The sequence below is a fragment of the Erythrolamprus reginae genome, unplaced genomic scaffold (assembly GCF_031021105.1).
Source record: "Erythrolamprus reginae isolate rEryReg1 unplaced genomic scaffold, rEryReg1.hap1 H_8, whole genome shotgun sequence".
NCBI classification, from domain to species: domain Eukaryota; kingdom Metazoa; phylum Chordata; class Lepidosauria; order Squamata; family Dipsadidae; genus Erythrolamprus; species Erythrolamprus reginae.
The window spans coordinates 895,955-910,472 of record NW_027248536.1 but is presented as its reverse complement, the minus strand read 5'-3'; the positions used below and the strand labels follow the sequence as shown (position 1 = coordinate 910,472).

Below are 14,518 nucleotides of genomic sequence, written 5' to 3'. Positions count from 1 at the left end.
CTCCATAAAAGGGAATTTCAATTCAGGTATAGCAATGCTAACTTTTGTTGCGGGTTATGGAGGAGGATATTCAGTTTCAGTTCAATGTTGAAAGTTTAGTCCCTTGGTTTTGTCCCCCCCCCCCCCTTCCTCAAGTTAAGTTGCAAAAAGTCCACAGGCCTCGGGCCGGAATCTCCCTTTGCCTCCTTGATTTTAAGTAAATTGGCAACCGTAGCTCCTCGCAGGAGGAACCCTATGGCGAGGCTGCTGCTTTTCCTTCCCGCCATTGGGTTAAACAGCGTCCGTCCGTCGCAGCAGCCCTGGCCAAGGCCCAGGGAAGAAGCTCCCCCAGCCCCCGTAAGAGCTTCCTGCTTTCCACAAGGTGCCGAAGAAGCCGCTTCTCTGCGGCAGGAACTGAGAGAGGTAGAAGAGAGGCTGGGAGGGACGTGCTGCTTTTACGGCCGCCGTCACGCCGGGCCGGGGAGGCGAAAGAGCGAAGCTCGGGCCACTCTCGGCGAAGACGCCCAAGGAAGCTGCACACGCGACCCCGACCTGCTCAGCCCCTTGGGACGCGAGGGGAAGGAGAGCCAAGCGAGACGGGAGCCGGCGCTTCCCTTCCCTCTCGTCCTCCTTTCCCGACCCAGGCCGGACTGGCGCCCGCCTTTTCCCTTCAGGGGGTGCCTCCGCCTCCTGGGACCCCTCACCCCGAGATGCGACCATGGACTGCAGGATCAAGTAAGCGTGTGGCGCGCGCGAGAGGGGGAGGGGAAACGTCAGTGGAAGCGGGGCGGCGGCGGGGCAAAGTCGGCTGCAAAGGGAAGGCAGGAGAGAACGAGGGGAGGCGTCAGGCTAGGCCTCAAAACCACCCCCAGCCCCACTTTGCATGTGCGCGGCTGCTGAGGAGGAGGAGGAGGCCGGCCGGCAGGCCGGCCGCGTACGGGAGCTGAGGTCAGCAGGAAAGAGGTGGGGGGAGGAGGAGAAGGCAGCGGAGCCCCATCCTCGCTTCTGGCGCGCGCTTCTTTCGGGGGGGGGGGGCTGCAATCCCAAACCAGATCGGTGGGGAGAGAGCTCCCTTTGGCAAGCACTTGGGCTTGCTTAGGTGGGCTCCTCCGGCTCAGGCTCGGCTTGCTTTGTCCTTGGTAAAAAGTAGCTTATGTAGTCAGTCCAAAGCTACTCTCCTCCCCCCTCCCCCCCTCCCCCCCCTTCGCAGTATAAAATCCGACTGTCCTTTTTTTTGAATGGCCGACAGTATACAGTAAGCAAAGGCAGTATCCGTCTGCCTTTGCTTGGCTCTGCCTCTGCTGGGTTTAACCTTCGTGGCCAGTGCTTGACACAATCAAATGAGAGTCAACAAGTAAAACACAAGACACAGCACATCTGTGCAGAAGGAAGTCCAATAAGAAACACAGCAGGCCAAGGCTGGTGTTTTCTTATCTCTTGGCAACCTATAAACCCACATGAACTACTTTTATCCCCATTTCTGCTGCCCAGTCTCAGTTTAGTTATGAACACAACCACACACAATATGTATCTTGGTATCTAGTATACAAAGATATAACAATGTTTATATGCATGATACCAGTAAGAGAGAAACAGTTTGGACAGGGGACGGTAGGCACGCTGGTGCACTTATGCACGCCCTTATGCACATCTTAAGATGTCATACTCCCCTTTCTCCAATGGGTAGGATTTGAAAAATAAACACTATACTGTAGTGTACTACTGTATGCCAGGTAACAATTTGATAGCATCAAAATTCCCCTGCATTAACTGAAAAGATAATATGTGGCAAGAGGGGGCAGGAGGATGTTGGCATAGGAAATTCTCATGACTGAAAATAATGTGAGCAGAATGATGCCACAGAATTAGTGGAGATAAACATTTTCTGTTTTAATAATTTCCACAGTGGGTTGGAAAAAATATACACCATTTGAATATCTGCCAATTCCAAGGAATTATTTCTAGAGTGAAAAATGAATGAATTTTTTCCTCATTTTAGTGATGGCGGCTAAAATCCTTTCCTGGCTTTGTAAAGCCTTGGTAAATCTTGCATTCTGAACTAGTTTTCATAGTTTTGCAAACTGACAATGATCTATTCATGGTGACCCAGCTGGAAAAGACATAAAAGCCCTTGCTTTTATGAACTGGTTGACATATTGAACTGGTTTGATACTTCATGGTGTAAAGTAACACCATTTGAAAGGCCTTTTTGTTGGAAGCCTAGAAGCAGTTATGCAGAAAACAGAAATATTGACCTATGGGGTGTTTATCTAGTTTCTAAAGAAGTTGTGGTTATAGTTGGAGAACCTGTTATAGAAGTTTTCTTTTCAGTCATTGTGGGTACTTCTGGAGTTAGCACAACTACCCAAACCATTACAGGAAAGAGCTCAGTTGCAAATCCTATTATAGTGCAATCTTGTGTACAGTTGCTAAGGAATAAGTTAGTCTCACAGAAAGACTAATTTCTAATTGAGCAAGCATAGTATTTACATTGTGTAAAGAATCATAACATCTTACCCAGAAATTGAAAATGGATTATTTTTGAGCTAGAAACCTCATGAATATAAATTTGGTAAAATAATAATAATTTCATGACTATTTTAATACATGGAATTTGTGTTCCACAACACATACGTTTATGTTCCTTAAACAACTGTGAAGTTTAATTTTCTTGAACGTAGCACATTCAGTTCCAGTTGCTGTTTAATATCTGCTACTTCTACCGTAGCTGCTGTTTAATATCTGCTACTTCTATTTACATATTTATTCATTCTTATGGTCAAATAGTTATGTAATCAACCAGAGGTTGACTTCTTTATTAGAGTTTGGGGTGGATGCTCACATGTTCATCTGCATGACACACTGATATTTGCAAGCTCAAATAATTATTGAAGCGGAAATTTCAATTTGCTTATTGCTTCTCAGTTGTTGTTCTGTCTTCAATTACCCATTCCCATTCTAGCACTCTTTAGTATTTTGTGAATGAATTATTTGAGTTATTGGCTGGAAATTTTAGAAGTTTAATTCCAACACAACTGGGAAATGTGATTCAGGGAAAACTAATATTAGCAAAATTCCATTAGAGTTTATTGTAAAACAAAAATCCATGCGGGGTCATAATGTCAAAATGAGGATAATCTTTCCTTGCTTAAGCCAATAGGTGATTGTTATTTAAAAATGGGAGTGAACTGATTAAAAAGTCCTTTATCAAATTCAATTATATCATATTTTATATATTACATGGGCATTAAGAAATAAATAAACATTACAACTGCAATAACAATTGCTTTGAAAATTTATAGAGGACTATAGCATGTATAGAAGTTGGGAGGAATAACTTCCAAGGCATACATTGAAATTATGACATTACATAGGACATACTGGAAGTGTTTCAAGAATCGCAATGAAATTGCATGATAAAAGGTAATCGACTTGCTCATTCACAAACTGTGAAATGATAGAATCCTTCAAGTTGCAGCTACAGAATTTGAAATACAGTGATCCCCCGCTCGTTGCGAGGGTTCCGTTCCAGGACCCCCCGCAACGAGCGGGTTTTCGCGAAGTAGCGCTGCGGAAGTAAAAACACCATCTGCGCATGTGCAGATGGTGTTTTTACTCCCACAGCGCTAGCGAGGAGCCGAAGATTGGGGGCGGCGCGGCTGTTTGCCACCGGCATGGGGGGCTTCCTAGCAGCCCCCCAAACCCGGGTTGGGGGTCCGGGGGGCGCTGGCTCTCGGCGCTTTCGAGCTGAGTCCGGGAGCGAATTCGCTTCCGGACTCAGCTCAAAAGCGCCGATAGCCAGCGCCAACGAACGGCTTGTCCACGCTGGCTCTCGGCGCTTTCGAGCTGAGTCCGGGAGCGAATTCGCTTCCGGACTCAGCTCAAAAGCGCCGATAGCCAGCGCCAACGAACGGCTTGTCCACGCTGACTCTCAGCGCTTTCGAGCCGAGTCCGGGAGCGAATTCGCTTCCGGACTCAGCTCAAAAGCGCCGATAGCCAGCGCCAACGAACGGCTTGTCCACGCTGACTCGGCGCTTTCGAGCTGAGTCCGGGAGCGAATTCGCTTCCGGACTCAGCTCAAAAGCGCCGATAGCCAGCGCCAACGAACGGCTTGTCCACGCTGACTCTCGGCGCTTTCGAGCTGAGTCCGGGAGCGAATTCGCTTCAGGACTCAGCTCGAAAGCGGCGAGAATGAACGGCGTGGGCGGGCGAAGGGCGGGCGGCAGCGAGGAGTTTGCGTGGGCGGTGGGGAAACTCCTCGCTGACGCCAGCAAGAGGGGGAAGACCTGGGGAAGCCGCCCAGCAGCTGATCTCCCGGTTGCCATCTACGCATGCGTGCCCATAGAAAAAACGGGCACGCATGCGTAGATGGTATTTTGACTTCCGGGTTGAAAAATCGCGAAGTACCCTGTTCGCAATGGTTGGGGACGCAATAAACGGGGGATCACTGTAGATGTTGAAAGAAGAACTGGCTAATGTACAGGATTATAAAGGATATAATATCAATAGTTTACATACATATGTATTTTGAGTGTATTTTTCTGTGGTCATTTATCACTATTTTATACTGTTTATTTCAATCCCTACTGAAGTAAGGGAAATGGATATTTCCCTAAAGATGTAAAACAAATGTTGTTTCTATCTTGCAGCAAGTTGTAGCTTAACTCTTCACTTTCAGTGTCAATTCCCACTTCTGTTTATCTTGGCAGGATTCTCTTTGTCCTTCGCAGTGATTCATTGCTGAGAGTTAGTGTACTAGAGCTGGATTAACCATTACATAATCTAATGAATTTCAGCAGTCAAGCTTAAATAATGTTTGTTGAGCTTGCATTGTAATACAATTTTATATGTCTCAACGATTGGTAAATATTCATTGTGTATTCTAAGAGACAAGTAATTATGAGTCAATACTATTATGCAGTTTAATGTTATAACAAACATAGCATTCCTGTGATTAGATTATTTAAATGTTTGGGACCAATTCATGAGTAGTCAGATATTTTGTTTTTACTTCCAGAGAAAATCCAGAGACTACCTTTGATTTGGTGATACAAGTAAAATGCCAGGCTTCTGAAAATGAAGGTAATGCACATTTATATTCTGCATATAAATTAGTTGTGCCAAAATGTAACAAGTTATATTTTTAATGTAGATAGACTAATATAGTTAGGAAATGTGCTTAATTGCTTTTTATTAAGGTTATTTTTAGGAATAGAACTACGTATATAATTATAGTTTACTACATTACATATGTTTTATATATTATTAGCTGTAGCAAAAACAATAATATTTAATTAGAGACATACACTTTGAGTTTGTGCTTTAACCTTTTTTCAATTTGCACATTATAATGGATTCCTTAAGTTGTGTTTTAGCAGTACATATAATTATGATGTTTAAGAAGGAACCCTCTTTGGCTATGTACACATAAGCATTTGTGCTGCTAATTTAAATCATTTGGTTGCCATTACTGTTTTAATAGCAAGTAGATAATAGTCATGTTAGGAAGGATAGTAACAACATTATGCTTTGTCTACTTAGATATGGTTATCCTGCTTAAATACAAAATAAAATAAATATTTTTCTCAAGATGTCTCCCCAAATAAACTTTTGTATTGGTTTAAACTTTAATTTTTAAAGTTGTATTTAGAAAGAATACCCAGTTTAGAAGCATTGTGGAGAATATAGATTAGCTAAATTCAAATGAATTTTGCAGGTAGTCCCCAGTTTATAACCATTTGTTCAGCATCTGTACAGGATTATGATGGTGTGGAAAAAGAGAATTATGATCCCTTCCTGAAATTATGGGTGTTGTAGCACTTTTACTGTCATGTGGTCAAAATCTGGGTGCTTGGTAGTCCACCTATCCTTACAACCAGATGTAAAGTGCTGTTACTAAACCCATTCATCTGTATGTCCTCCCATCATAGCCAGCCACCTGCGTGTGTGAAGTTGTGTCAACCTTGGCAGCTTTGACATGCATTCTGCCCACTTCTCTCTACCCTAAGTCCAGTTACTTTTGCATTTTTGCGCTGACAGGCATGCTGAGCTGATGTGAGGGACAGCTTTCTGTCTTGGTTACTGTACACCATTCTTTCAAGCAGATCTCATTCTTGCAATTGCACTCTACCTAAGAACACCTCTAGTTACAAACTTTTCTAGATAAGAACCGGGTGTTCCAGATTTTTTTGCCTCTTCTCAAGAACCATTTTCCACTTACAAACCCGAGCCTCCAAAACTGAAACCAGAAAAGGCAGGGAGAAGCCTCCCTGGGGCCTCTTTAGGAATCTGGGAGGAAACAGGGCCAGAAAAGGTGGGAAGAAGCCTCTGTGGGGGTCTTTCTAGGAATCTTCTGGGAGGAAACAGGGCCAGAAAAGGCAGAGAGAAGCCTCCGTGGGGCCTTTCTAGAAATCTCCTGGTGGGAAACAGGTCTGGAAAAGGTGGGGAGAAGCCTCCGTGGGGCCTCTCTAGGAATCTCCTGGGAGAAAACAGGGCCTCCATCCTCCCTGTGGTTTCCCCAATCACACCCATTATTTGCTTTTACATTAATTCCTATGGGAAAAATTGCTTCTTCTTACAAACTTTTCTACTTAAGAACCTGGTCACGGAACAAATTAAGTTCGTAAGTAGAGGTACCACTGTATTTGGAGAAGCGGCTTTCCAAACCATTGCAAGAACATTTGTGTCTGATAGCTTTCTAGTCTTCCTAACATGATCCTTTTGAAAGTTAGATTGTTTCTGATAACCTAGAAATTATTTTGGGCATGCCTAGTTTACAGTGGGAATAAGATCATGGTGGTGAAAGTGAGCTGGGATGGCAGAACACAGGTCAGCAGGAGTGTCAGAGTGTAGGGTGGTGAGGGTGACTGAAACCAGGGTAGGACTGCTTCCTACCTTACAAGACAAGCCTCCAAAAAGTCAGAGATGGGGAGGAAATGGGTGAGTGAAAGGAGTTGGAAGTCTTTGTGAGTTTTGGAGCTGGGAGAGATGAGGTATACAATAGTTTTGAACGAGTGGTCCTTGGCTAATTATTGGTATCACTTGGTCACAAATGGCAACAAGCATTGTCAGGTTTGTGGCAGTCCCAATTGTGAACATGTCAAGGACAACTTTTAATAGATAAATGGAAGAATAAGCATTATTTGTTAAAAGCATGGTATTCCAAATGTGTATCCTCTGGAACAACACAAATAGGAAATTCTTTGCACAGTGCAACTTTCTATAACAAATCTGCCCAGGAAAAAAATCCAGAACAGGTTTTAAGATATTAGTCAAAAAAAATCATAACCCCCCCCCCCCCCCCGCAAATAAAGTAAAAATCAAGCAAAATATTTAAAATATCTAAAAGGATTTTTAAAATCTACTTCAATAGCAGAAAGGCCGGGGCATGCTACTTTGACAATATATTATCAAGCTAGGACATATAATTCCATTTACTGTGGAAAATTCTTCTAAACAATGGTTCTAAATGGAAAGTATATTAGAGCCAGATAATTTTATAAATATGGGTTTTTTTCATGCAAAACCTTTTTCTAGAATAAAATTAAAAATGTGCCATTAAAACAATGCTTCAAAGAGGTTCCACAGACTTTCTTCAAAAATAAACATCATGATGAATGCACACTAGGGTCATGGACCACAGAAGAATGAAGAGAATGAGATAAACCTGGTTACTTGCTATGTGTCAAATGGAAATTTTAAATCTAGTGAAATTAAGGTTTTAACCTTGCTGTTCTGTTCGAAAAAACTCCCTAATCTTATGTTCCCGGGTCTATTTGACCCGGACTGCAAATTGATCATTTTAGGTACTTATATTTGGTCTTTTTGAAAGCTTTTTTCACCTGGAAACAAGTTTGAACATTTCTGCACACAATGGAATGAAAATTGAACTGAAGAAATTAATCCTTATTGGTTTATTTTGCACATAAATGTGCCTCCCCCCCGTTTTTGTGAAAGTTTTTTCAATTTATGGATAGTTTTGCTTGCAAAATCCATTCTATTTTACTAAAGTTGGTGTGGGATTGGTAGCTTGAACAGTTCTGCACACAATGATATGAAAATTGAAATGAGAAAAGTAAATCTTATTGGTTTATTTTGCTGATATAATGCATGCACCCCCCATTTCTGTGAAATAGTCTTCACTTTATGGATAGTTTTGCTAGCAGAATGCATTCTATTTTGCTAAAGTTGGTGTGGGATTTGTAGCTTGAACATTTCTGAACATAATGATATGAAAATTGAACTGGAAAAATTGATGCATATTGGTTTATTTTGCACATAAAGTTATTTCAATTTATATAAAAATTATGCTGTTAATTTCAAACTTACACACTTTTTTTTAGTAAAATGGATTTCTTTCATAAAATTAGTTATCTGGCTACAATGTGGTTGATTTTCAAAAGGATATTCCAAATATTTCTAGACAAATATGTATAACAAGTGACAATAATGGCACACAGCAAGGCCGGGGTGTGTGGCCCTTTTGTGGGAAAAATAAACCAATAAGAACCATTTTTTTCAGTTCATTTATATTTTTCTTATGTTCAGGATTGTTCAATTTAGGATATCAAACCTTTTGGGTGGAAATTCCTTAGGGATTTGTAGCCTTAAAAAATATAAATTGACATGAAATTCAGAAAGGATGGGGGGAGGGGCTTTTTGATCAAAATAGAAATATAAGTCTCAATTTTTCCAGTTCAATTTTCATATCATTATGTTCATAAATGTTCAAACTAGTTTTCCAGTTGAAAAAGTTTTCAAAAAGACCAAATTCAAGTACCTAAAAAAAATCATTTTGGTCCGGGTCTATATGACCCGAACAGACTAAACGTGACTTTTTTTTTGCCCAGAAAATTCCCCCCCCCCCAAATATTTTTTTGATGATCAGCATTGTTAAATTGAGTAAATGAATGCCTAAGATTTTAAAGAATATTTTGGATTTGGAGGATAAAAAAATAAAAAGTGAAAATGGTTGCAAGCATCTGAGGGGGTGGGGAGGCCTTATTTCTGATGTTAAAAAACCAGTAAGAATCGTTTTTTTCAGTTCCTTTATATTTTTCTTATATTCAGAAATGTTCAAGCTACCAATCCCACACCAACTTCAGTAAAATAGAATGCATTTTGCAAGCAAAACTATCCATAAATTGAAAAAACTTTCACAAAAACGGGGGGGAGGCACATTTATGTGCAAAATAAACCAATAAGGATTAATTTTTTCATTTCAATTTTCATATCATTGTGTGCAGAAATGTTCAGACTACTTTCCAAGTGAAAAAAGTTTTCAAATTGACCAAACATAAGCACTTCAAATGAAGAGTTTTCGGTCCGGGTCGTATGTGACCCGAACAGAAGATTTGTGATTTTTTTTGCCCAGCAAAAACTAAGCCCCCCACCCCCCAAAAAAAATTCTCATAGAGAGAACCCCTGAAATGATGAAAAGTCATGGAATTTCAAGTTTCAGATATGCAGGGAAAATGTTTTACAGGGGACTCAAACTTGGTTTCGGGTCGCATACGACCCGAACAGAACAGCAGGGTTTTAAATACTTGTACATTTTTCTTTTGTTTATATAATGCAACAAGCTTGAAACTATAAACTCTTTTGGATTGGAGGATCCTGTTATTTGTTTTGGAAGTGGACCTAGCCTAGTTTCAGGCTCTTTTCTTCTGACATTGCAAGACAAATTTGTGTGATTGGTGATTAAGCTATTCATTAAATTTTAGGCTGAGCAACCCGGAAATGACTCTCAAAAAAGAATTCTACTTATAGAGCTTTCCTGTCATATAGGAAATAAGTTATATTTGTGTGTGGTAATCATGGAATTGTGTATTGTAAGGAAGGAACTTCAAAGATAAATTATTCTGAAAGTAAGATTTTGGTATTTGTCAAAGGCCCTAAGTTAAATGAACAATCAATTAAATATTGAGGGCAGGGTCTTTGGTGAGTGTAAGGCCCATTAGGATTATATTAAGCAAAATGCCCCAAAATTGACAATAGCTCTGCAATTTTTCTATTATTTCAAAGGGACAAGATTTATACTGACTTTTTAAAAAGTATTTGCAACAAATGTTTATGCACAACTCTTACTCGGTGTTCATACCCATATAGGTCCTTTGCTTGATTAGGGAGAATACAGCCTAAATTTCTAAGGTTGTTTTCCAAAGGGTGTGAAGTGTGCCTAATGTGGTCCTTTGTCATGAAACTAGTATGATTAGAATGGAAGCCAGCATGTGGTTATGTATATTTTCATTCTGATAGAAATACCTTTTTTTGGTTTTGCAGTAGGCTTAGATCCCTCAATCTTGGCTTGGAAAAGTTAATTGGAGTTAATTTATAAGAAGTCTCAGAGTCATGGTTTTTCATAGAACCATGTTCATATTATTCATGATGGCCTATAAGTAGGTGTCATGAAGCAACGTGTTATGAATTTAAAAACTTAATTAGATTTGTCAGACCTTTCTAAAAAAAATTTAGTAGTGGTTTTCCCAGCAAAATATTCCCAGACCAGCAAAATATTAAACCAAATATCTATCTCTAAATTTAGGAGACCACTAACTGTAGCTATCTGTCAAGGAAAGTTCAGAGAAATTTCTTATTTTTATGTGGTGAAGGAGCAGTTGAAATACAGTTCATGTATTGTCACATTGCCCATTTTATTTATTTATTTGCATCCCATCTTTATTATTTTTACAACTAACTTAAGCCGTAAACTTATCTAATACACATCCTCCTTTCCCCCCCCACAACAATAATCCTGTAAGGAGAGTTGGGCTAAGAGTGACTGACCCAAAGAATATCTTTTACATCCTCCATATTAACTAAATCCTTGGATTATTTGAATTTATTTTATATACTATTTGTTATAGGACCAATAAGACTCAGTTTCCTTGAATATACATTTTATTTTATTGTTTAGAAAACCACTGTAATAAAAGTTACTGTTTATTTTTAACTTATTTTGTAAGTTCGGTTTCTCCCTTTTAGGTGGAATTTTGGTCATTGATTGTAATAAAGATCTGACTGATAAGCAATAGTGAGGGATTTCTGCTCTATGAATCTCATTTAAAATCTTATTCAACATTCCAACTGATGTTTCCTACTGTTTTGAAAGGTGCTAATGCTGTTTTCCTGTGGCTGATTTTAGGCTCTTTTAGAATTATATATTTCTGTTGCCTTTTTCAAAATATTTCACTTATATTTATGAATTCAATATAACATGCATACATTCATCGGTTACCCAGCTTAAGCCTTAAATAGATTTTCATGCTAGGATAAGCGTTTGCATATATCATACTTAAAAATGTGAACCATTCATTGTCTGCGCCCGCACTCTTTTCTTCTTTATAAAAGAGATTTGTATTTTAAATGGGTGTTCTTTCTTTCTTTCTTTTTTTTGGTATCCCATCTGCTTGCTGTGCTTGATCTTGCTGTGAAGTAGAGGTTAGCATGTGACATCATAAATGTTGCTGGGAAATATCAGGAACAGAGAATATTGTCTTCTAAAAAGAGTGAGCAACAAGAAAGACTGGAAGCAAAAATGATGCTCATATGGATAATACAACTTTAATATTTTTCTGGGATTTTCATTATTCTGTAAAAATAATTTTAGTATAGAATTAAAAAAAAGACTGTTGCCTTGTTATCATGAATCTACTTATAGTAGATACTGAGAAGACCTTTTCATTAGTTAATGTACATTAACAGTACAGTATTTTGCAGATTGTTTTTTTAAAAGTTATGCATAATATTTAGCTATTCCTGTCCTTCATATTGCATATAATTAATTGATCTGTTACTTTGGAGTTCTAACCTCAAGAAGAAGGCTTTCAATTTCAAAGAATACATTTTGGAAATCATTTTCAATTTCAGTATAACTCAAATATAGATCACCCAGATTGTGCTTTAAAACCATACAATATATCTGAATTTAATGTAAGACAGATCTATTTTGTTCCATCCCTATGCATATTTGCAATGGTATCCATGGGTGATCTTCTCCCTTCAGTAATGTTACCCACGCAACATTAATATCTCCATGTAGCCTTTTTGGCTTACTTCTCCCTTACTTTTTAATATACTGTATTGTATAGAAGAGTGTGTGTGTGTGTAAAATGTGTGTGTGTAAAATGTTTTAATAGTCTTTTATGTGTACTACCAGTTATAACTGATAGCCTTGGTAGAACACAGCTTCTAAAATCCCCAATTATTAAAAGACAGGCATTCCCAATCAGACCACAAATATACGTAGCATTCATTGATCAGGGGGCTAGAGTTTAATAGCCCCAAGTCTGGCAGCATAGAAGAGTCTTCAGACTCTTGCAGGAGATGAGGAGGGTGAGCTATTTCTCAAAAGAGCATTTCTTAGAAATTCAGTGAAGCTTCATGATCGACCATTGAGAAGTAGCAAGGTTATACAGATAAGCAAAGCTCATTTGTTTTACAAGCAATATTAACAATACTTTGAATGTATCACCTGAAAAAGTGGAGACTGCATGAGAAAATTCTTGGCTTGTATGCCTAGCTTTTTGAAGACTATGTTTATACATTGAATTCCAAATATAGAAATGCTAGGAGAGGATGGACACAATTAAGGATTTTTTTTTGTATATTCTTTTGTTAGTTTAAATTTAGGCGTATATCTTTGTACTACTATTGAACAAACAGGAAGCCTTATGTGATCATTTCAACCAAGCTTGCCTTAAATAGGCAAATTGTGGTGCACTTTTGTCATAACTAATGTATTTTGAACCTTACGTAAACCAAAGGTTCATTTACAGAAGCTGACTTTTTAAACCTGTACGATGCCTAAAGGAAGTTACTCTAAATTTTGGATTAACAATAAAGATATGACATGAATATTGCCAATTTTAGAGGTCTTGATAATCTGCTGGTTGGTGACTAAGAGCTTGATTTTTCTGCATTTGCTGATTGATGCAGTATCTCTCCTAGTAATTGTTTAATTAACCTCTTAAGGCACAACAAACAATTTTTAAAGCCTATAGACAAATTTATAAATGTGAGCTTCGGTTTGAGGCCTGTCTAATCACAAAAAAGAAGCAACTTGTTCAAAAACAAGGCAGAACTTGACTTTGCACCTAAATGTAGAATAATATTTATTTGTATATTATGTAATCATCTTGATTTCCAAAAGTTGAACAAATTTATCATAACAAAAGCACACATTTTGTACCTCAAGTTCATCAACCAAACATACTGAATACAGACAATTTTTCCAGCCATATGACCAAACACACAATATTATTGAAGAAGTGACTCCAGCTTTCTTTTTTTCTTCTGGGATTGTCTTCTTTCTCACTGACACATCCCTTTGGCCATTAAATTCCTTTAGTGCCCTGATTGTAATCAATTCACTTTTATTACATTTAATTTTAAGGCAATTGATTGGGTAGAGGTAGCATGCAAAGCTGCTGGATGTAAAATGCGAACAGTGGTAGTAGCAGTAGGTGATGGTGTATTGTGAGATATTTTTATAACCATAGCACCTGCAGATTGTTTTTCTATTCCCATCTTTCTCTGCTCTGTCAGTTAGTTGCACTCATTTCTCATTAATGTTTCAATTCCCTTTAAAAGATTTTCCAAAACCAACATCAAGTCATCTACAAAAGCCCTTAAGTTATGCTTCTTTTTAAAATATTTATTCCTACAATATCTTGTCTTATGTTTCTGTTCAGTATTTCAGGACCCAAAATAAACAAGAGAAGCAATAGCGACCTTCATTTCTTGGTGGTATACTTGTTTAGTACTATCACAGGTGGTGCTCTTAAGGTACTATTATCCTCCTGTTTTTAACAATAGTATTCTTCCATTCAGAAGACCAAATGAAAAGAATCAGATGGAAAGTTGCAGATGGTGACATTATTATAATATACTAGGCTGACAGGCACTCATCTGGTACCATTGTAAGTTTGAAGAGCTACTGGTTGTTAAAGGAGGATCACCTGTATTTATACATGTATTGAATTATGAAATCAAGAACCTGTATATTCTGTTGATAATTATAGAGAATTATAATTGTGAATTGTGTGAGGTAACCTCTGTAAAAGGCTTTGCAGTACATTGACTGATTATCTTTCCATGCGCCATGTTGCCTTCCTAAACGAATCCATGCCATTAAAAGCAAGCACTTTGGAAGCAATCACAATTTGTGAATCACTAGAATTGAAGTTGCTCTCAAAATGGCACCAGCTTTTGAGATGGCATGAAGGGGCCTCTGGGGAAAATTTTTATTTTTTTGTTTGTTTGTCGCTCATTCTGAAACAGACTCAGGGCAACTAACAAGTGACATAAATACAATAATAGTAAAATATAATCAGATTACACAATAAAATCAGTAATATAATACAATAACATCCTAAAACAATGATGGTGAACCTATGGAATGGGTGCCACAGGTGGCACGCTGAGCCATATCTGCTGGCACGTGAGCTGTTTGCCCTAACTCAGTTCTAACAATGCTTATGTGTGCCGGCCAGCTGATTTTTGGTTCACACAGAGGCTCTGGGAGAGCATTTTTGGCTTC

General features: G+C 38.7%; 1 protein-coding gene across 2 annotated transcripts in view; it reads left to right on the top strand.

Annotated features, from left to right (window-relative positions):
• The first annotated feature begins 223 nt into the window (after positions 1–223).
• LOC139155887 (DENN domain-containing protein 1B-like) overlaps positions 224–14,518 on the top strand; it is a 241,947-nt gene continuing 227,652 nt past the window's right edge. For both annotated transcript variants that reach the window (XM_070731234.1, XM_070731235.1), the window contains exons 1-2: positions 224–714; positions 4,997–5,061. In XM_070731234.1, the coding sequence (XP_070587335.1) occupies positions 698–714; positions 4,997–5,061 (82 nt within the window). In that variant the 5' untranslated portion in view covers positions 224–697. The remainder of the gene's footprint in view (positions 715–4,996; positions 5,062–14,518) is intronic.